The sequence below is a fragment of the Garra rufa genome, chromosome 11 (assembly GCF_049309525.1).
Source record: "Garra rufa chromosome 11, GarRuf1.0, whole genome shotgun sequence".
NCBI lineage: Eukaryota > Metazoa > Chordata > Actinopteri > Cypriniformes > Cyprinidae > Garra > Garra rufa.
This window is the reverse complement of record NC_133371.1, coordinates 47,527,401-47,552,304: the sequence shown is the minus strand read 5'-3', so window position 1 is coordinate 47,552,304 and position 24,904 is coordinate 47,527,401. Positions and strand designations below refer to the sequence as shown.

The window sequence follows — 24,904 nt, the reverse complement described above, 5'->3', positions numbered from 1 at the left end:
TAACCTTTCCAGAGAGAATAACCGGAGCAGGTTTGCCGGGAGCCGCCGAGGGCCCTGAAGAGGAAACACGGCACAAACATCCATCTAACAAACCCACAATCATCGAACCTCCCTGACCTCAAACGGCCAGCGGCCGGCCCTCAATTCATCCGCACAGACGCCAGAAAATGACTTTTATTCTCTGCAAACAAGATGCATTTATGCCGGAGAGAGTGACGCCGCTTTCTGATGCACTTTCATGCGACAGAACGACACTTCAGAATATGAGAAAGGCTTAAGACATGACAGCGCATGTTTAAGGATTTTTAAATCTGATGAAAACGCTTCTAAAATCCCTTTTGATTCGAAGAGAAACATTCTGACGTGAATTCATCTGGGCAGCATGACATCTTAACTAGCGCTGCTAAAGCTTCATTATTCACAACAGAAATCCGGCTGAACTACAAGTGAAAAGAGAAAGAGAAACAGTCGCTGCTGCGTTTTCCAACATCATTTACAGCCTCAAGACACACGTGTAAACATGCCATGCACTGCCTGCAGAAAAGAAATATCACACATGAGATCTTTTTAATATCTTACATATTTCACCCAGACAGCAATACGAATAAATGGAGAGCAAATGAAGTCCATGTTTCTTAGATGTTTCTCTCACAAGAAAAAGAAACCCGGTGTGTCTCCTCTAGACCAACAAACAAGTCTATGTTAAAGCTGAAGTGTGTAATTCCTGCTCTACTAATGTCATAAAACAGACCTGCGATAATAATGTCTGTCTTCCAACAAGTTTTAAACACTCCTGCCAATCAGTCAAACAAACAGATGAGAGTCTGTAAAATGCATAAATGCAACAAAAAAAATCTGCAAAATGATATCTGGATAAACATGATTACAAAAATTTTGCAATGAATACTAGCATATTGAGCATGCACTAAAAACAGCATGCACTGTTTTTAAGTTCAATAAAACCTAATATTAGCCTATTGCATGACTGATCAGATAAATAAGTTGTTTTGAGTTAAAAAGTTGTTTCATTTTGTGTCTTAAGTAGCACGGGTATATTTGTAGCAATAGGCAAAAATAAATTTTATGCTTCAAAATCATAGATTTTCTTTTATGCCAAAAATCTCTAGGATATTAAGTAAAGATCATGTTCTGTAAAGATATTTTGTAAATTTCCTATAATAAATACATAAAAAAATTTTGATTAGTAATATGCATTAAAAAGAACTTAATTTGGACAACTTTTAAGGCAATTTTCTCAATATTTTGATTTTTTTGCACCCTCAGATTCCAGATTTATCTTCGCCAAATCTTATCCTAAAAAAACATATATAAAGGGAAAGCATATTTATTCAGCTTTAAGCTGATTGTATAAATCTCAATTTCACAAAATTGACCCTTGACTGGTTTTGTGGTCCAGGGTCACTTTTATGCAGAAATAGAATAAGCAGCATTGCAATATAATATTCCAAACACACCCAGATACAGAAATAAGACAAATCAATAAGAGAGCTTCTGAGGTTTCTTTGTACATATTCAGACAGACAGATATTAAGTGTGTTTACATGCACACTGAATATGATTACACAAGAAAAAACCATCACTGAAACTTGATTGTCATTCCAAATTTGCTTTGCATGTAAATGTAATCAGCCTATTTAATGCCCAGATCTTGTGTAAAAAATATTATGTAATTTTTAATATAATATAAAATATTTAAATTATAAAAATGTTTTTTTTTTTTTTTTTTTAATTAAAAAGTACCATAAAATGTTCTTTATAGCATAGTATAGTACAAAACTTTAATCCAAAACATCAAAAGTCATTTTCACAATCCATATTAGCCAGCTAGACAATGTTAAATTCAGTCAGAGACTGATTCATATGTAAACCTGGAAGCATGTTTTTATAGCGAGCTGATTTAAATAGTTGTGTGTTTGCGTAACAGAGGCTGAGTGAGGGTCAATGATGGTGTGTCAGAGAGTTGTGTCGGTGCTGACCCTTACTGGCCCCATCAGGCCCCCGCAGCACGGTGCACTCCTCTATCTGGCCGAACGACTCAAACAGCCGTCGCACGTCCTCTTCACTCTGCTGCTTCCCCAACATGCCCACAAACAGCTTCCGGTCTTCTGACAGAGACAGACAGAGAGAGAGAGACACATAAATGGCAAAAATAAAAAGCTTAAATGGTTACAGTTCTTCTACTATACGTTTACTTGATAGGCAAAATGACTTGCATCTTGTTATTGGAAAAATGCATCAAAACTATGCTTAAATTATGATTTTATGTTTAAGACAAGACACTGCAGGTGAATAGGGTAATAAAAAAAAAAAAATAGTCATCGCCTTGTTTACCCAGTTGACTGACTGAAATTGAAATTTTTGTATTACAAGTTTTCTAAAATGTTAGGTTTAAATATGAAAATGAGGCAATATTTAATTAAATATGCACTAATTTGCATACATTTCTAGGTTTTGGGTCTCATTTTTGTTCACTCCATAATTCAGAAAAAAACTAGAACAGACAGAAAACACAAATTTTTCACAATTTACTGGGGGAATAAAAAGTTGTATATAATCAAGCAAATTATATATGAATAACACCCTCTGTAAAAATCTTCAGGATATTGACAGGAATAAAAATGTAAAGTTTGGTGGGTAAGTGCTACTAAAGTGGAGATTTATGGCTTAGTCTAAGAGGAAAAAACTCATTTTGAGAAAATGGGATTTAAAAATATTAATTGTAATTGAAATCTATTGCCACAAAATAAATAAAGTGTTATACAAGAAAAACTGGTCCCACTTTACATTAGGTGGCCTTAACTACTATGTACCATAGTACATACAATGTACTTATTGTGTACATACATGTTTTTACATTGTTTACATTGTATTTATATCTTGTATTTATATATCAGATGCCTGAAAAAACACTGCCTGCAGTGTCTCCCCTTATATAAATAAAAAAGGCCAATGGTGTCAGAAAAATAAACTACCTTCAAAAGCCCTTTTGCAGTTTTTTGTTTTTGTTTTAAACAAACTCACCTCATTTTGATACTTTGTTATTGTTATTATTATATTGATGTCTTTCGTCATTTTACTTCTCAAGCAATTTGGTTCAACAAACAAAATACAACATATTATAAGACAAAAAATTTTTTTTTCTTTCAGAATTCGTGTGTAACGCTCCTAACATGCCATTTCTGCATCATACGAGTCTGTTTTTACTGTACTTTCCACTGCTTGACTGAACGTCCATACAGCAAAGGCACTTCAGCTCTGTGCTCATATCATAATCCTTTTACGCCAATAAAAGAGCTGAAGAGCGAGTAATCAATATTTCATGCCCTGTTAACTGTATTTTACGGTTTTGTCAGATTTTTTGACACTGAACTGAGTAAAAAAAAAAACTGCTGAAGACATCAAAAAAGTTCAGAGACTGTTCAAAATTATGAAGCACAATGTGAATGAGAAATCATGGTTGGATTTTCGGTTTAACAACTGAAATGTTGTACACAAGTACGCTGTTGACAGTTTTTTCCTGTGATGTGAGCTTCATTTGCCCTCAACACACACTGGTATCCCCTCATTCATCAGTTCTCCCTCAGCACTTCATCTCTTCTGCCTGACAGCTTGTATTCCCTGCAAATCCAGTCTTACATAAGCTGTTTTAATGGAGCTTTGCGCTGGTATGACCCCAGACTCATCATCTGTCTTCTGTACTGTACCAGAGCTTTACATTATGCATACAAGCCCCTCAGAGAGCTGCGACACTCATCCTGAGAGGAAGAGATCAGAGACCATCACACAAAGTCAATCCACACAAGACAACAGAGATACATCTAAGATATAGCTGAGATATGGCGGAGATATAGCTGAGATACGGCTGAGATACAGCTGAGATATGGCTAAAATGTAGCTGAGATAGGGCTGAGATATGGCTGAGATACAGCTGAGATATATAGCTGAGACATGGCTGAGATACAGCTGAGATACGGCTGAGATACAGCTGAGATACAGTTGAAATATAGCTGAGATATGGCTGAGATATGGCTGAGATATAGCTGAGATATAGCTGAGATATAGCTGAGATATATAGCTGAGACATGGCTGAGATACAGCTGAGATACGGCTGAGATACAGCTGAGATACAGTTGAAATATAGCTGAGATATGGCTGAGAAAGGGCTGAGATATAGCTGAGATACAGCTGAGATATAGCTGAGATATGGCTGAGATAGGACTGAGATAGGGCTGAAATAGGGCTGAGATGTATAGCTGAGATCTATAGCTGAGATCTGGCTGAGATATAGCTGAGATACAGTTGAAATATACGGCTAAGATGCGGATGAGATATAGCTAAAATACGGCTGAGATATGGCTGAGATATAGCTGAGATATAGCTGAGATTCGGCTGAGATACAGCTGAGATATGGCTAAAATGTAGCTGAGATAGGGCTGAGATATGGCTGAGATACAGCTGAGACATGGCTGAGATACAGCTGAGATACAGCTGAGATACAGCTGAGATACAGTTGAAATATAGCTGAGATATGGCTGAGAAAGGGCTGAGAAAGGGCTGAGATACAGCTGAGATATAGCTGAGATATGGCTGAGATAGGGCTGAGATATATAGCTGAGACATGGCTGAGATACAGCTGAGATACAGCTGAGATACAGTTGAAATATAGCTGAGATATGGCTGAGATATAGCTGAGATATAGCTGAGATATAGCTGAGATATAGCTGAGATATGGCTGAGATATAGCTGAGATATAGCTGAGATATAGCTGAGATATGGCTGAGATATAGCTGAGATATGGCTGAGATATAGCTGAGATATGGCTGAGATATGGCTGAGATATATAGCTGAGACATGGCTGAGATACAGCTGAGATACAGCTGAGATACAGCTGAGATACAGCTGAGATACAGTTGAAATATAGCTGAGATATGGCTGAGATATGGCTGAGAAAGGGCTGAGAAAGGGCTGAGATACAGCTGAGATATAGCTGAGATATGGCTGAGTATAGGACTGAGATAGGACTGAGATATATAGCTGAGATCTATAGCTGAGATACAGCTGAGATACGGCTGAGATATAGCTGAAATAAGGCTGATATATAGCTGGAATAAGGCTGATATATAGCTGAAATACGGCTGAGATACGGCTCAGATACAGCTGAGATACAGTTGAAATATACAGCTAAGATGCGGATGAGATATAGCTAAAATACGGCTGAGATATGGCTGAGATATAGCTGAGATACAATTGAAATACAGATGAGATACGGCTAAGATATAGCTGAAATACAGGTGAGTTATAGCTGAGATATGACTGAGATAAAGATGAGATACAGCTGAGATATAGCTGAGACATAAATGAGACACGGCTTAAATACAGATAACATACAGATACGACTGAGATATAGCTGAGATATGGCTGAGATACAGTTGAGATACGGCTGAGATATGGCTGAGATACAGCTGAGATATAGATGAGATACGGCTGGGATATAGCGGAGATACAGATCAAATACGGCTGAGATACAGCTGAGATATAGATGAGATAAAGACGAGACACAGCTGAGATACAACTGAGATATTGCTGAGATATAGAGGAGATAAAGATAAGATACGGCTGAGACATAGCTGACATATGGGTGAGATATAGATGCGATACGGCTCAAATCAGATACAGCTGACTAAAAGTAATAAAATTGTAATGATTTCTGAAGGCTCATGTGACACTGAAGACCGAAGTAATGATGCTGAAAAATTAGAACAGATATTCACATAGAAAACTATTTTAAACTAATAACATTCCACAGTATTTACTGTATTTTTGAATGAAGAAATGCAGCCTTGGTGAGCAGAAGGAACTTCTTTCAAAAACATATGAATAAAGACAGATAAAGCAACCAGGTGGATGTGTGTCACTTCAATAGGCAACTGGGTCAGCAGTGTGTGTGTGTGCGTGTATGTCAGCGATCAGTCTTACCTGTGTAAAATACACCAGTGTTCCTGTCATCATTAAACAGGTCATACAATATCAGATTTTTTCCTGATGTACAATATACAGCCTGTGTTTGTAAGGATCAGAAAATTACTGCAACAAACTAAATTATGACTGTAATGACGCACTAACATTATAAGTGGACCTCAAGGGAAAAATAAACACTATAAAAGTTTAATACAGCATCTGTGTCAGCTGTGTTACATGAATCAATCTTATCTGTTTCACTGTAAAGCCTGTCTCTCATACGTCTCTGTGTTCTCGATCAGGGACCGGGGCTCCGCACACATCAGGGGCCCATGTCAGCTTTACAAGCCTAATTAACTAGCCATAAGCACAATAATGACCGTTTCCAACATGTTAGTCTATGCTCAGAAAAAAAAAATGAAATTAGCCACAGAGCATGCTGGAGTTCCTGGAGCGTTCCACAGGGATGGATGGGAAAGAAATTGAATTCACAGTCCGTTATCTTTTCATTCCCGGACCTATGAGTTATATATTCACCATCTCGGCATCTGTGGCGCTTACGCTCATGTACAGGAGATGGATCACTATTAATTAGTGTTCACGCCTGACCTGAGCTGCACTTTAGAGACGCTCGACTGCAAAGTGCAGCATAATAACCGGCTCTAAGAGGCATTCAGACCCGCAGATGACGATCTCAGACGCTGAGAGACATGACGTCATTCATCAGAGACTCGTACACACCTGACTCACTCCTGCTTAAATAACATATACTCTATATACTAGTGTGTGCAGCATCTATTCTCTTTTACAGAAAACTTGATACAACATGATAATACAAGTCAATGTGATTGGCTGATCATGGTGTTAGTGAAATAATAAATGCATATGATGTTCATAACTGGTGTGAAAATTGGTCTGAACGCATTAAACTGGTTAATAAAAATTATTTATAACAAAGCACACAACTCATCTTCAATTCTGGTCACCAAACGTGAAAAACTGATGCAAACGTGGACTGAAATCTGAAAGTTTGTCTGATCCCGTCAAACAGCGGTCGTCTAGACCGAGTCACTTCAATCACTCGTGTCTCATCACTATCTGTCTCTCTGCGTGTGTCGTGTCTTTCTGCAGAGCAAATGGTCTGGAAAATAAGAACCTGTCAGTGGCCATGTCCAATAGATGACGAGCGGCCGGGCCTCTTAATGTGAGAGCAGAAAGAAGAAATGAAGAAATCTAAAGAGTCATCAAAACATCGCTGACATCTGACAGCAGGCCGTCTGAGAGTCTTTTCATTGCAGGCAAATGAATGAATGCACAAACACTATCAGCAGACCAGATTAACGGATGAAGAACGTGTTCTGATGGCTGATGTGTTGAAGGATGTTCACACTGCTCTCTTCGGAGTTTGTGAGTAAATGATGACAGGATGTACATATTCAGACTTTTAAACTACAATCTGTACTCCTCCATTGTTGGCAAACATGCCGTTACACACACAAAAAAAAAAAAAAAGGAAAAAAAAAAAAGGAGAATTTGTGGTTTGTGTGTCATTTTACTCCAGAATCTCAAAAATGTGCATGGAAACTCCTTTCTGTCACAGGAGTTTATATGCCGCAATTTAAATTGATATTCCACAATTCTGAGTTTATATCCTGAAATCCTGAGTTTATATCCTGCAAATTCAAGTTTATAGTAATCAACATTTGAAATGGATAAAAAAAAATTGATCAAAGTTTTGGTTTTAGGACTTTGATAAAAGGTTTTGATCCCCTTCAGATGTTGGCTAGTGTATATAAGTTTATATCTCAGAATTTTGTGTATATCCCACAATTTTAAACTCATATTCCACAATTCCAAGGTTATATCCCAGAGTTTATATCTTACAATTCTGAGTTTATATCCCACAATACAGATTTTTTTGCTGCAATTCTGAGTTTATATCCCACAATTCTGTTTATATCCCACAGTTCTGCGTTTATATCCCACAATTTTAAGCTCATATCCCACAATTCTATTTTTTTTTTTTTTTGCTGCAATTACGAGTTTATATCCAGCAATTCCATTTATATCCCATGGTTCTGAGTTTATATCTTACAATTCCAAGTTTATATCCTACAATTCTTTTTATATCCCACAATTCCGAGTTTATATCTCACAGTTTTGAGTTTATATCCCACAATTTTAAGCTCATTTTCCACAATTCCAAATTTAAATTTTGCAATTCCGAGTTTATATCCTACAATTCCGAAGTTTATATCCCACAATTCTGTTTATATCCCACAATTTTGAGCTCATATTCCACAATTCCAAATTTAAATTTTGCAATTCCGAGTTTATATCCCGCAGTTCCAAGTTTATATCCTGCAATTCCGAGTTAACATCCTGCAATTCTGAGTTTATATCTTGCAATTCAGAGAATTAATTCCACAATTGAGATTTTATTTCCTGCCATTCTGAATATATGTCCTGCAATTCTGAGTTTATATCCCACAATTCCAAGTTTATATCTCGCAATTTTGAGCTTATATCCCACAATTCTGAGTTTATATCCAGCAATTCCATTTATATCCCATGTTTCTGAGTTTATATCTTACAATTCCAAGTTTATATCCTACAATTCTTTTTATATCCCACAATTTTGAGCTCATTTTCCACAATTCCAAATTAAAATTTTGCAATTCCGAGTTTATATCCCGCAGTTCCAAGTTTATATCCTGCAATTCCGAGTTAATAACCTGCAATTCTGAGTTTATATCTTGCAATTCAGAGAATTAATTCCACAATTGAGATTTTATTTCCTGCCATTCTGAATGTATGTCCTGCAATTCTGAGTTTATATCCCACAATTCCAAGTTTATATCTCGCAATTTTGAGCTTATATCCCGCAATTCTGAGTTTATATCTTGCAATTCAGAGATTTAATTCGACAATTCTATATTTTAATTTCCTGCAATTCTGAATTTATGTCCTGCAATTCAACGTTTATGTCCTTCAATATTTGAGTTTATATCTGGCAAGTTGTTTTTTTCAAAAGTGCAAGATGTAAACTCAAAATTGCAAAAAAAAAAAAAAAAAAAAAAAAAAACTGTCAAAATTGTGTGATAAAAAAAAAAAAAAAAAAAATTACATGTGCCAGAAACAAGCTTCCATAAATTTGGCACCAACTGAAGCACGGAAATAATAACAGAAGAAAACTTGCAGACAGCTGCTGCAGACGATAAAAGCTTTGTGCCGAGGGCCTGTGCTGTGTAGTGTGAGAGTGTGTGTGAGAGAAAGAGGTTTGTGTATATGTGTGTGAGGGCAGCACATCACAGAACTCTATGGCACCGTTGGGCCGATGGCGGGTTCTGGCACTGACACGTCCTGCCCTTGGCATTCATCTAAACCACATTACGGGCAAAAACCCAGAAGCACAAAACTCTGATGAAGATGCATCTGTTCACCAAACCTGACAGAGAGAAAGGGCTCAAATTTTTCAGTCTAGCCACTGTCTTTTAGTTACGTCCCACATCACAACAAAAGCACACTTGGATGCTTGAACCATGAAGAAAATCAAGGAAAACATTAGGAAAATTACAAATTTTCAAGCATCTCAGCTGCAACCAAGTGTCAGTGCAAACAAAGACACACAAAGAACTCTAACTGTCTATATCAAGGTTATTGCTGAATCACAATATACTACACAAATTATTGTTCAGCGTATGAACTTCATGAATGCAACTCATGCATAAAAACAGAATTTATTGTATAACACGGAATATCACAGATTTAGACATGAATCCTGCACATTCTGAAAAATTATTTACCAGAATTTATTTACAAGAAAATTGCAAATACACAATACAGCATTTCTGGAAAAAAAATAAGTGATAATTCTTTCTAAAATCGAATTAATCTTTATAAATTAATTAGACATGATTTAGATTATTAAAATGTAATGAAACTATTAAAATGAATGCAGAAAATTAATAGAAAACAGATTCACAGAATTTGATCTAAATAAAACTGAATTTGAGAAAAATAACAAAACATTTTACAGGGCCTTAAAATGTAACTTTTGTTCAACTTTGCTGTTAAATTGTGTACGTTTCATGATTTTTAATTAATTAGACATGCTTCTTAAATACTTTTTTTTAATGTAATCATTAAAATAGAGTCTAGAAAAATTCAAAACAGGAAAAACTGAATAAAACAAATTGCATAGGGCCCTATTTACTTTCATTTGTGTCTTTATTTTATTGAATTTGTTTTTGTTTGTTACTTGCATATGTGTTCTTATTAATAAAATAACAAAAATGACTATATCATGATATAAATTGATATTGTGTAATTAAATTATTATATTATGAAATAAGATTTGGCGTTATCCTTTTAGCTCTTATCAAGATGTTGTTTTAAGTTTTTTGAAATAGTATCGGTTCAGTAGTAGTATTGAGATATTTAAGTCAGGTATCGCATCGGAGTCAAAATTTTGGTAACGTGACAACAATATTACATTTATTACAGACTTTCAGTTTGTGTTGGGTGGAAATAATCAAATGTGTTCTTCAATATTCTACTTTTAAAAAGATAATTAGGACTTTTATTCTTACAATTTTCACACAATCACACAACATTATATACTCAAACTTCTCCATCATCACACTCAGTAAAAATGTCAGTTTCTCTTGTCTCGAGTCTCATTTGCATATTGAATGGCAACTTGCCCAGTGACAGCCAATCCAGAATGGCCTCCAGGTTTGTTTTTCCCAGCAGCCTCAGCGTTTGCACCTGCTGAGGTGAGAGAGCGTCTGTTAGCGTCTGTCAATCTCTGATTCTGACAGAAGCGCCAGAAAGAGCCAGAACAGACAGACGTCAGAATATGAAAGAATATTAAACACTGCAGTGAGCCAGTCTCTCGTGATAAGCACGGCAGTGAACGATCAGGATATTTTCAAAAGAGAGATGTTAAAGGCAGTGTTGGGAAGGTTACTTTGGAAATGTAATAGGTTACAGATTACAAGTTACTTGATTTAAAATGTAATTAGTAGTGTAACTTTTCAATTACTTTATAAAAGTAATGTAACTTATTACTTTTAATTACTTTTCGATTACTTTTCTAAATTTCGAATATTTTCAACTGTTATTCATTTTGAAACATTTAAACGAGGCAGAGTTAATCTTACAGTAGCACTCAACATTGATTATTGTCAGACTTTCAAAATCCTTCATCACTTGAATACAGTAAGGGATAATATACATCTTTATTTTGCAGGAACAACTGGCTACAATCTCAACAACATTATCCCACTTATTAAACAACTGCTTCATAGCTTATTTAGATTTTTAGGTCAAAATTATTAAAAAAATACTGATCTGATCTGAAATATTTGAACGCAAAGCTTCCATGAAGAAATCAGTTGCTAGCAAACGGCAAGTTCATTAGACATTTTAGGTATACAGTGCAGTCTTACCAGTTTTATTACACAACATTTCACCACATAAATAATTAAGGAAGTAGTACTAGTTTGTTAGTTATCTTATAATCCATTACAGTGTACAAAAAAAAAAAAAAAAAAAAATGGCAGCAGCTGTGTTTGTATGAGACAAATTGACAGAATTAAGAAGTTGTCCACATAATATTGAATTAAGCTTTAATAATTTGTTAGCTAACCAAACACAATTATCAAGCATATAACACTGACTGAAGTTGCCCTGAATGTCATGACTGACCAATCAGAATTAAGCATTCCACAATACCGTGTAATAATTTAATTTAAAGCACAGCTACTACAATTTCAGACTTTTTTTTTTCTTTTTTACTTTTTTTTGGTGGGGGGGGGGGGTCTTTTTATGGCTTTTATTGTGATAGTACAGTAGAGAGATGACAGGAAAAAGCTGGGAGGAGAGAGGGGAGCGCAGTTGCACTATATGTCATAACAAGATCATAACATAAATAGCATCATAAGAAATTGTTTAATAGCTGTGATACTGGGTTTGAAATTAAATGTTTGCATAGTTATGACAGGAAACACGAGCATCTAACTATGCCTTGGAAAAAACAATCTTAAAAAATAAAGTTTATTTATAAACCCAAATAGGAAAGTTTAGAGTTATCGAATAAGCATGTGTCCTATTCTCTGTCCTAAACTCCTGAAACATTGGTGTCTCATTTTAGAGCAGTCAATGCAATTTATTGAAGAAGTCAATTAAATCTGTAAGTTGGGGTGAGTGTGTGAAAAAATTCAGATGTAATCCCCTTTGTAATCTCTGGCATTTTTCAGAAGTAACTGTAATTTAATTACTTTTTTTTTTTTTTTAGTAACTGTAACTAATTACAGTTACATTTATTTTGTAATTAAATTACGTAATTCCATTACTTCCCAACACTAGTTAAAGGAATATTCCAGGTTAAACATAACTGACGTAACTCTACGACAGCACCAAGAAAAGCTCATGGTTTGTAAAAATGAATGGAGAGCATTTACTGTAATGCACTTACAATGGAAGTCTATGGAATAAATGTACCGGAGGTTCTAAAAGTAAAAACACTACTCAAGTACTACTCACATGTTAAAAACCTGACACATACAGTAACTAAGTTTTTTTATTATTATTATTATTAGTTTATTTAACAGGGACAATGTAGTACTGTATAACATTGCTACAATTTCATGCAGCCGATGCTCTACATATAGGCTTCTAGCCAAAGGCTAATTTGAAGCCCCAGTCCCTGGTTAGGCTTAGCCCTGATAAAATATACATATAATACAAAACCAAATAAAATAAAATGGAATAAACAGCTGAGACTCTGTACAACCATTAGTGTTCACATATCTGCTTTAGTTTGAACCACTTTTTCAGTTTTGTTTGAAAAATATTCAACTGTGTTTGCATTTTCAATTCAGCTGGCAAGCTGTTCCATAACAATGTACCTTGAACTGAAAATGTAGATTGTGCAAATTTAGTTTTTCTCTGTGTAGTTGCACCTCTTGTAGTGATCCCCTTACTACTCTGTTTTGATATTAATGTGCATATAACTTTTGGCGCAAGATTATTTAAACATTTAAAAAACATTTTAATAAGAGATGAATTTATACAATTTTCAAAACTAAGCAAACTATGTTTTTGTCAAATATTACAGTGATGCCATCTGGTTGGTTTCTTATCCAAAACTTTTAGTGTTTGTTTATATAAGGATCTAACAGGTTTAATAGTCAGTTGAGAAACCTGACTCCAGACAGTCACACAGTAAGATAAGTGTGAAAAAAATCATTGCATGCATGTATAACTTGGCTGCTTTCAAAGATATATATGGTCTAATCATGTAAAAACAATTCAGATTTGTTCTGATTGTTCTACACGCAAGTTTATATCCCACAGTTCTGAGTTTATATCTTGGAATTTTGAGTTTATTTCCCACAATTCTGAGTTTGTCTCGCAGTTCCAAGTTTATATCCCACAGTTGTTTATATACGATCCCACAATTCCGAATTTATATACCGTAATTCCAAGTTTATATCCCACAGTTGTTTATATACGATCCCACAATTCCGAATTTATATACCGTAATTCCAAGTTTATATCCCACAGTTCTGAGTTTATATCTTGGAATTTTGAGTTTATTTCCCACAATTCTGAGTTTGTCTCGCAGTTCCAAGTTTATATCCCACAGTTGTTTATATACGATCCCACAATTCCGAATTTATATACCGTAATTCCAAGTTTATATCCCACAGTTTTGAGTTTATATCTCAGAATTCTGAATTTATATCCCACAGTGTTGTTTTCGTCAAAAATGGCTTGTTGATGACTAAAACATGACGAGACGTGTGTGAGTTTTCGTTGACGAGACGAGAATAGACGAAAATGTTAGTGGGTGGTCCGTCAGACGTTTAAAATGCACGACATTTCTGCTTATTGTGCATGCCAATTAAAACCTAAAAAGTATCTGCTGCTATGGCAAGCCGTTTTAGCATTAAATACTCTTTGCCATACTAGTAGGCTATGGCAAGCCGTTTTAGCATTCTATCCTTGTTTGGTTACGCCCACCACCTGGCGTGCAGCGCACAACGTGCTCAACATGTCACATTGTTGTCATTCAGACAGACAGACGATTAACCATGATGGCGGCAGTTTGCACATTATTTCAAATGTATGTCTTTTATGTCTAAAACCATTCCTTCATTATTGTAATTATTGGTGAAAATAGTCGATCCGGAAGCTCACATTGTGTTGAACTATAGATCTGCTATTTTCACAACTTATAAGTGACACTACCCAACAGCAAAATACTTACTGACCTACGTTAATTTGTTAAAAGACTACTTTTCCCTCTTTTTTTGACTAAAACTAGACTAAAACCTTTATGACTTTTCATCGACTAAAATTGGACTAAAACTAATAAGCATTTTAGTCCAAAAGACTAAGACTAAATCTAAGATGGTTGTCAAAAACAACACTGATATCCCACAATTCCAAATTTACATTTTGCACTTCCAAGTTTTTATCCCACAATTCCGAGTTTTTATCCCACAATTCCAAGTTTTTATCCCACAATTCCGAGTTTTTATTCCACAATTCCAAGTTTATATCCCACAATTCCAAGTTTATATCCCACAATTCTGAGTTTATATCTTGCAATTGAGTTTGTCTCGCAATTCCAAATTTATAACCCACAGTTCTGTTTACATACTGCAATTCCGAATTTAAATCCCGTAATTCCAAGTTTATATCCCACAATTCCAAGATTATATACCACAGTTCTGTATATATCCCACAATTCTGAGTTTATATCCTGCAATTCCAAGTTTACATCCCTTAATTCCAAGTTTATATCCACAATTCCTAGTTTATATTCCACAATTCCAAGATTATATCCCACAGTTCTGTTTATATCCCACAATTCCAAGATTATATACCACAGTTATTTTTATATACCGCAATTCCAATATTTATATCCCATAATTCTAATTTTATATCCCACAATTCAGAGTTTATATTCCACAGTTCTGTTCATATACCACAATTCCGAATTTATATCCCATAATTCCAAGTTTATATCCCTCAATTCCAAGTTTATATCCCACAATTCCTAGTTTATATTCCACAATTCCAAGATTATGTTTATATCCCACAATTTTGAGTTGTATCTTGCAATTCCAAGATTATATACCACAGTTCTTTTTATATACCGCAATTCCAAAATTTACATCCCATAATTCTAATTTTATATCCCACAATTCAGAGTTTTTATTCCACAGTTCTGTTCATATACCACAATTCCGAATTTATATCCCATAATTCCAAGTTTACATCCCTTAATTCCAAGTTTATATCCACAATTCCTAGTTTATATTCCACAATTCCAAGATTATATCCCACAGTTCTGTTTATATCCCACAATTCTGAGTTTATATCCCGCAATTCCAAGATTATATACCACAGTTATTTTTATATACCGCAATTCCAATATTTATATCCCATAATTCTAATTTTATATCCCACAATTCAGAGTTTATATTCCACAGTTCTGTTCATATACCACAATTCCGAATTTATATCCCATAATTCCAAGTTTATATCCCTCAATTCCAAGTTTATATCCCACAATTCCTAGTTTATATTCCACAATTCCAAGATTATGTTTATGTCCCACAATTTTGAGTTGTATCTTGCAATTCTAAGATTATATACCACAGTTCTTTTTATATACCGCAATTCCAAAATTTACATCCCATAATTCTAATTTTATATCCCACAATTCAGAGTTTTTATTCCACAGTTCTGTTCATATACCACAATTCCGAATTTATATCCCATAATTCCAAGTTTACATCCCTTAATTCCAAGTTTATATCCACAATTCCTAGTTTATATTCCACAATTCCAAGATTATATCCCACAGTTCTGTTTATATCCCACAATTCTGAGTTTATATCCCGCAATTCCAAGATTATATACCACAGTTATTTTTATATACCGCAATTCCAATATTTATATCCCATAATTCTAATTTTATATCCCACAATTCAGAGTTTATATTCCACAGTTCTGTTCATATACCACAATTCCGAATTTATATCCCATAATTCCAAGTTTATATCCCTCAATTCCAAGTTTATATCCCACAATTCCTAGTTTATATTCCACAATTCCAAGATTATGTTTATATCCCACAATTTTGAGTTGTATCTTGCAATTCCAAGATTATATACCACAGTTCTTTTTATATACCGCAATTCCAAAATTTACATCCCATAATTCTAATTTTATATCCCACAATTCAGAGTTTTTATTCCACAGTTCTGTTCATATACCACAATTCCGAATTTATATCCCATAATTCCAAGTTTACATCCCTTAATTCCAAGTTTATATCCACAATTCCTAGTTTATATTCCACAATTCCAAGATTATATCCCACAGTTCTGTTTATATCTCACAATTCCGAGTTTATATATTACAGTCTTTATAATATAATATACTAGTCTATATAACAGCTTCAGTCTCTGACAGCTGAACTCACACTATATTTTAACTTATCAAACAGAGCTCAAACTACCCAGAGTTATGTGCAAATGCTCAAAAACGTCTCATCTGACCTGCGGATCACATGAATGAAATCAGATCCACCCGCTGACATACAGAACGAGGAATAATCACCGCAGCTTTAATATTTGCACATTTATGTTTGAAAACCTTGTTGGCACATCGCTCATCATTTTCGGTTTTAAATATTTGTCTTTGATTTCGGCTCATTAAAACCACCAGAGCCTCATTAATTCAAATATTTAGTCAATTAAAGTCTGAATCCTGTATAAATTAAGGAAAAATAAAACAGCCTGAAATAAAGCAGGGAAACCCAAACACATTAAACCATTTTCCTCTCGTCTAATAAATGATAAATTCACCCAGAAATGAAACGTCTGTCATCTTTTTATGTTGTTTTTGCCATTTTCGGACAAAAAAGGAGCTGCTCTTTTACCATTTAATGGAAGTGGATTGTAAAACAGCCCTTTTTACACTGTTAACAAAATATATCTGTCATCAGTTTATGATCAGATCTTGCTGTCTGTTTATAAACAGGAAAAACATTAGTGATGCATGCATTAGCTATGCATAATAAATGTGTTTAACTAATTACTAAATAACATTTTGGGTAGTTTTCAAAGAAAATTGTTTTTTTTTTTTTAAGAAAAAAATAGGTTCATTCCGTGTTAAATCAACCAAATTTCAAAAACTTCCCAGGTTAAAATTTTTGATTTTGCTAATATTTATTCTGAGGAAAGATAGACATGTATAGTGATGAAAGCCAAAATATGAAATGTCATGGATAAATATTTACTGAGTAATCAACTATTTTGTTGAGGGAGGTCAAAATGGCAATTTTCACCTTTGATTCAGAGTCAAGTTACAGGGGGTTAAAAATGACTTTAGAAAGATGGCAGCATCATTATCTTATTTTTACACAGAGATTTGTAGTTGAAAGAGTAAACTCTGTTGACTTTAGCTATATTTGTTGCATTATGTGCCAATGGTGACCATTCAAAAATGGGGAAACAGCACTTTTCAAGTTTTTCTCTAAAGTTTGCATGCCTGTAACTCAAGAAGTATTAAAGCTATTTGAATGCCCTTTTACATATTGAGTCTTATTAAACTTTCCTTTTGGTATCTTTATTTTTAATGCCCTATGATATTTGGTTCCAGAGATATTGGAATTTCAATATGGCTCCAGGAGTAAATCATTAAAATGTACACATTTTCAGTGGTCAAAAACCAAATGTGGGTCAGTTTAAGGTTTTCACTTATTTTCTTTTAAAAAGGAATGTCTGAAGAAATAATCATTCTAAAACTAGAGATGTATCTTGTTTCTTTCTGTCAAGACAACTGCATTGAACATACCACTCTGAGTGTCATAAATATTATTCTTCCAAAGTTTGAGTGCCTATAACTCAAGAAGTACTGAAGATATCACAATATGATTTTAGATTCTAGTTCTTCATAAACTTTTCTTTTAGAATCTTAGATCTTTCTGTCCCAGAGATATGGGGATCTCAATGAGGCTCCATGTCCAGATTGTTGAATGTTATCCATTTTCAGTGGTTAAAAAGCAAATGTTGGCCACTTTGTATACAGCTGTTACTTATTTTATGTCTGAAGAAGAAATAATGTTGAAATTAGAATTGTATCTTGTTTCCCTCTATCAGAATAATTGCATAGATAATATCTGTTTGAGTCTCATAAATATTATTTTTCCAAAATGTGTAATACTTGAGTTACAGACATGCAAACCTTGGAGAAAAACTTGAAAGGTGCCGTTTCCCCATTTTTGAATGGTCCCCATTGGCACAAAATGCAACAAAGATTGCTGAAGTCAAAAGATTTTACTAATATAACTACCAATCTCTGTGCAAAAATAAGATAATGATGCTGCCATCTTTCTGAAGTAATTTTTAACCCCCTGTAACTTGACTCTGAATCGAAGGTGAAAATTGGCATTTTTACCTCCCTCTACAAAATAGTGGATTGCTCAGTAATTATTCATCCATGACATTTAATATTTTGGCTTTCATCACTATACACGTGTATCTTTCTTCAGAATTAATATTAAATATACACAGAATGACCTAATAGTTCTCTCCGTTTCTAAATATAATTAAGTCTGGTTAATTAATCACATTCTAAGTAAAACAAGCAAGTAAATGATGGCAGGATTTGTCTTTTTGAGGCCTGACTGCACTGAGATCAGCCGTCCAGACTGATTTTACATGATGTCAATCTGTAGACAACAGCAGCTGTAGATCAGAGTCAGTATGAATCAGACGGACGATAAGAGACGCAGCCAGTGATGACAGACCGGCCCTGATACGGGAGACCATCATACACACCAAACTCCAGTCTCCATCACGGGACGAGGTTTCGGGCCGCTGTTGTTCACTCGTATGAGACAAATGGAGTGTGAGACTTGTGAAAATCCAGAGTGTCACTCGCTGCCCACAACACGTCAGAACAGATTCACTCGGAGCACAAATAAAGAGCCGACGAGACACAAGAGCAATGAAGCCAGCAGAGCTCTGAAAATACACACACACACGTCTGCCTGAATAAAGTCTGATCCACATGACTGGTCATTTCACAGACTTAACTAATAAAAACAAGATGAAAACACAGCTCAGCCTGATGATAACTCATCCAGAAATGTTCACAGAAGTCACTATATTGATGCTTTAAAATGTTAACATATATGCCAGTAGTATTATTTTTCACTTTTTTACTTTATTTGATTTCATATTTGAGATCAAATGTTTGAGCTTAAGTCAATGTTTTAATGTTTTCGAAAGAAGTCTGATGCTCACCAAGGCTGCATTTTTTTGATTGAAAATACGGTAAAAATGTGAAATATTATTATGATTTAAAATAAGTGTTTTCTATGTGCATATTTTGTAAAATGAAATGTATTGCTGTGGTCAGAGTTGAATTATAAACCTGCTGAAAAAAGCTGAATAATAAACTTGTTTAATACATTTTTTAATTTGTCCATTGTCTATTGTGTTTTTTTATTATCTATTTGCTTCTCTGAAAATAAAAATGATAAATAAAACAAAAATTTTTTAAAATTGATAATATTCATAAAGATTTACAATTTGATTATGATTGTTAAAACAAATAAAAAAACAATAAAGTGTTAAAATAATTGATAAATAGTAATAAATGAATAAAGAAATGAGATTATGAAGTATATTTATGACCCTGTAGCACAAAACCAGTCTTAAGCAGTACGTATTTGTAGCAATAGCATTGGGTAAAAATTATAAATTTTTCTCTTATGCCAAAAATCATTAGGATATTAAGTAAAGATCATGTTCCATGAAGATATTTTGTAAATTTTCTACTGTAAATATATCAAAACTTCATTTTTGATTATTAATATGCATTGCTAAGAACTTTATTTGGACAACTTTAAAGGCGATTTTCTCATTTATTATTATTATTATTATTTTTTTTTTTTTTGCATCCTCAGATTCCAGATTTTCAAATAGCTGTATCTCGGCCAAATATTGCCCTATCCTAACAAATCACACAAGCATACATCAATGGAAAGCTTATTTATTCAGCTCAAAACTGACCCTTATCACTGGTCATGTGGTCCAGAGTCCATTTTAATTCGTATCTTGGTTTTTCTATTATCTATCTGCTTCTCAGATAAGAAAAGAGATCTCAACAATGACTCAAACTGTGTTTAGACACCAAAGTCTCAATCGGCTGTCTGATCTAATGAATTACTCAAGTCCTGTTCATTGAGAACCAACTCGCTGACCGACAAAACCTCCTGTAAAACCACAAGTGAGCAGAGAGAATGAAGAGCAGGTGCAGGTCAACACAGATGCTGCTACAAACATACGGCGAGTCCTTTCAGGACAGGTGCTCCGAACCCAACAGAACCACAACCACTTCACCCGCCGCTTCAGCCGTTACCGGCACGCATTATTACGGTTAACGGCGGCAACCTGCGGCTCCTTTGATCCGAGCAGAGTCACGACGAACCGCGACGGCCTGAACAGATGGAGAGTCAATGGAGGCAAGTGACCTAAATTAATGGCCACTCCGACACACGCAGCCACTCGCCCCATGTGTGTGTGTGAGAGAGAGAAAGAAGGTTAATTACCTCCTCGTCCTTCACTGTCGGCCGGTTTCACCTGGATGGGCCGGTTCATCTGAATAAGATAGAGAGAAAGAGAGATGTTAGAACAGCGCATGTTGATGTCTTCAGAGTCACTTGAGTGTCAGATAAATAAACAAACATGTCAAGAAATCACACAAGCACATACCTCCTGAGGTTTAATTGATTAAAGCAATAATCTACAGAGACTTCTGCGGATTTCTAATCAAACGACAATAAAAAAAAAAAATAATGATAAACCAAAATAAATTTAAATTTAGCAAATTCATAACATTAATAAAATGACAAATTTGTAAAACAATAAAATAGTAAATTTGATTATGATTAAATATAAAATTAAAAGCAATAATCTCCAGAGACAAACTAGTCATTACATATATAAAATTAATTGAAAAATCATTCAATTATAAATTGTGATCAACCTTCAACGTTAAAATGTTGAGTAAAGAATTTCAGTAGTTGTATCAAGACTGAAAAAAAATTAAAATATGATGAATTGTTGAAACAATATTGTGATAAAATTAAAACAGTGAATCAATCTTGGTGCATAATATTGATTTGCCAGTGAATTCTCAAAAATTAACAAATAATCATCAATATTACACAAAAAAGTAATATTGTGAAATATTATTACAGTTTAAAATAATGGTGTTCTATATTGATATATTTTAAAATATAATTTATATCTGTGATGCAAAGCTGTTTTTTTTTTAATCAGCCATTACTTTAGTTTTCAGTGTCACATGATTCTTCAAAAATCATTATAATATGCTGATTTATTATCAATGTTGGAAACAGTTATGCTGCTTAATATTTTTTTTGGAACATGTGATTCAACGTGATTGAAAAGATGTGATTCTTTTTCAGGATTCTTGATGAATAAAAAGTTAAAAAGAACAGCATTTGTTCAAAATATAAATCTTTTCTAACAATATAAGTCTTTGCTATCACTTATCAATTTAACACATCCTTGGTGAATAAAAGTAATAATTTCTTTCAAAAACAGAAGGAATAAAAATGTACTGACCCCAAATTTTGAACACTACTGTTAAAAAAAAAAAAAAAAAAATAAGCAGCACAATTTGTTTCAACATTGATAATAAATCAGTATATTAGAATGATTTCTAAAGGATCATGTGACACTGAATACTGGACTAATGATGCTGAAAAATTAAGCTTTGATCACAGAAATAAATTAGATTTTTAATGTATATTAAAATAGGAGAACGTTATTTTAAATCGTAATAATAATATTTCACAGTTTGTACTTTTTTTCTGTATTTTTGATCAAATAAATGCAGCCTTGATGAGCATAAGAATCATCTTTAAAATACTTGGTAGTGCTTAAAATCTTGGTAGTGTATACACACACACACACACACACACACACACACACACAAACTAAAAACTATTAAGTTCTATAAAAGCATAATAGATAAAAGGAAAAATATTATGAATAAACATTAAAGATTAACACTAAAAATACTACAAAAAGATAACTAAAAATTAATTTAGATTGAGCAAATTGATACTATTAATAAAACAATACATTTGATAAATTGTTAAATATATAATATAAATATAAAATATTTATATATATATATATATATAAAATAATAAAATGGTCAATTTGATAAATTTGTTATAAAATGATCAAAAATATGCAATTATGCAGGGATATTTTATTTGTCTATTACTTTTTCTAATATCCATTGCTCATTTGTTTGTCAGACAAAAAAAGACCACATACGCCTCACGAGATCGTAACAATGTCTCAAACTTTGCTCACATACCAAAGAAATATTGAGCATGTCTTTCGTAAACGCTAGCAGATTCATTAATAAAAAAAAAAAACCCACAAAGCTCTGAACAAGCCTTAGTATCTTATTTTCTAAACATCTATATTTTAATTGTTTGGGTATTTTTGCTGGAGTTTTGGTTGCATGTGTCAGCAGCGGTCAGCTGGTTCTGCTCTGGTTTTTGTTGGTGAAGGCGCGGCTGAACAAAGCCTTGTGTGTGTCAGTGTTGGGGTCAGACTGAGACCCGTGAGACGTTGTCTCTTTCTTCTGATTTGCTCCGTCTCAGGACTCAAAACTCGCGTGATTGGTTGTAAAGCTCCAGAGCTGCGGCCCGTTAAAATCCTCGGAGTCGCCGCGGCAACAGGAGTCATTAAGCAGCGCAGGGTACACCGGGAGTTGCTAAGCAACCGGGCAGATCGGGTCGGCAGCCTGTTGGTCTGCGGGCTGCAATCCAGCGAATTGGCACGCGCCTGCCTGCTCTTGCACCAATTCCACCATTATTTCCATGGCGTGTCCAATGAGGTTAAAGGAAAAACTCCAATTATTCACCAGAACCCCCTAACAACCCCCACCTCCGTCCCACTTTAATGCCCTCTTTTACTCAATTTGACAAAAGTTTTGTGCCATCACTGAGAGCCGGCGGCCAGATACACCTCACATCCCACCACACGAACATACACGGCCCACAGGATCAAGCCCACCTATTTGGACCACACCTGTAAAACACAGACCAAACAATACCAAAAAACTCCTCAATATTTTGATTGTTTTAAGGTGTCCAGTCTCCAACTTCCATCTTAAAATCTCATGTGTCTCATCTAGAGCTTCAGAAGAGATCTCAACAAGAAAACATGCAAGACACAAGATTTGAGAAGATACAAGATTTAAGACGAGACAAGATAAACACATTTAGTCAAATCAAAAGATATTGGTATTGTTTTATGTTAAGCAGACTAATTATTACTAGCACAAATGTTAAAATAAAATGACCATTATTTATACCATTTATATTTATGCATTTTTTTTTTTTTTTTTTTGATAAAAAAAGATTCAGCTCATTCTGAGGAAATTGCATTGGACCACACCTGTAAAACACAGACCAATACAGACCAAACAACGCCGAAAACTCATCAATATCTCAAGTGTTTTTAAGTGTCCAGCCTCTAACCACTAACTTAAAACCTCATGTGTCTGATCTAGAGCTTCAAATGAGATCTCAACAAGATACAAGATTTGAGAAGATACAAGACAGAAGACGAGACAAGATATGAGAAGAAAACACAACAACATAAAACACATTAATCAAAAGACTTGTATTGTTTTGTTAAGCTGACTAATTACTACAGACTTGCACAAATGTTAAAATAATGTGATTTTAGGAAAAATGAAACAATTGTTTATCTTTATGCATTGTTTTTTACCGGAAACTACAACTCAGAACAGATTCAGGTGTGTTTGATCAGTGTCTGATGTCTTACTGTATTCCTGCATTGGCAAACACACACACAGAGGCTGGCTCACGGCGCGAGTTCACTCTGGCTGATGAAGCGTCTGAACTCATGAGCGCTGAAGGAGCCGTTCACTGGAGCAGCTTCTCTCAGATAGAGAAACACGGTGTGTGTCAGATTCATTAGAGTCCCAGTAGAGTTCAGTACGTTCAAGTGCTTCATCTCTGTCTCTCTCGCACCCTTTGGCCTCAAAAACCAATATGGCTCCCTGCACACACTCCTAATGGCTTGATCAAGGCTGACAAATAGGCCAGTGCTCCTGTCTCACCTCCACACGCTTATCTGTCTCTCTATTACTCTACCAGTGCTCCTGTCTCACCTCCACACGCTTATCTGTCTCTCTATTACTCTACCAGTGCTCCTGTCTCACCTCCACACGCTTATCTGTCTCTCTATTACTCTACCAGTGCTCCTGTCTCACCTCCACAGGCTTATCTGTCTCTCTATTACTCTACCAGTGCTCCTGTCTCACCTCCACACGCTTATCTGTCTCTCTATTGCTCTACCAGTGCTCCTGTCTCACCTCCACACGCTTATCTGTCTCTCTATTACTCTACCAGTGCTCCTGTCTCACCTCCACACGCTTATCTGTCTCTCTATTACTCTACCAGTGCTCCTGTCTCACCTCCACACGCTTATCTGTCTCTCTATTACTCTACCAGTGCTCCTGTCTCACCTCCACATGCTTATCTGTCTCTCTATTACTCTACCAGTGCTCCTGTCTCACCTCCGAATGCTCATGTCTCTCTATTACTCTACCAGTGCTCCTGTCTCACCTCCGAATGCTCATGTCTCTCTATTACTCTACCAGTGCTCCTGTCTCACCTCCGAATGCTCATGTCTCTCTATTACTCTACCAGTGCTCCTGTCTCACCTCCACATGCTTATCTGTCTCTCTATTACTCTACCAGTGCTCCTGTCTCACCTCCGAATGCTCATGTCTCTCTATTACTCTA

At 34.8% G+C, this 24,904-nt stretch overlaps 1 protein-coding gene across 24 annotated transcripts in view; it reads right to left on the bottom strand.

Annotated features, from left to right (window-relative positions):
- The window catches only part of celf6 (CUGBP Elav-like family member 6), a 128,726-nt gene that overhangs the window by 32,448 nt on the left and 71,374 nt on the right, over positions 1-24,904 (bottom strand). For 14 of the 24 annotated variants that reach the window (XM_073850705.1, XM_073850714.1, XM_073850699.1 and 11 more), the window contains exons 3-4: positions 20,627-20,675; positions 1,998-2,126 (exon numbers count right to left, since the gene is read on the bottom strand). In XM_073850705.1, coding sequence (XP_073706806.1) covers positions 1,998-2,126; positions 20,627-20,675 — 178 coding nt within the window. Of the gene's footprint in view, positions 1-1,997; positions 2,127-2,990; positions 2,994-20,626; positions 20,676-24,904 lie in introns of all 24 variants that reach the window. The other 10 variants (XM_073850696.1, XM_073850707.1, XM_073850702.1 and 7 more) reach the window with 2 other exon arrangements.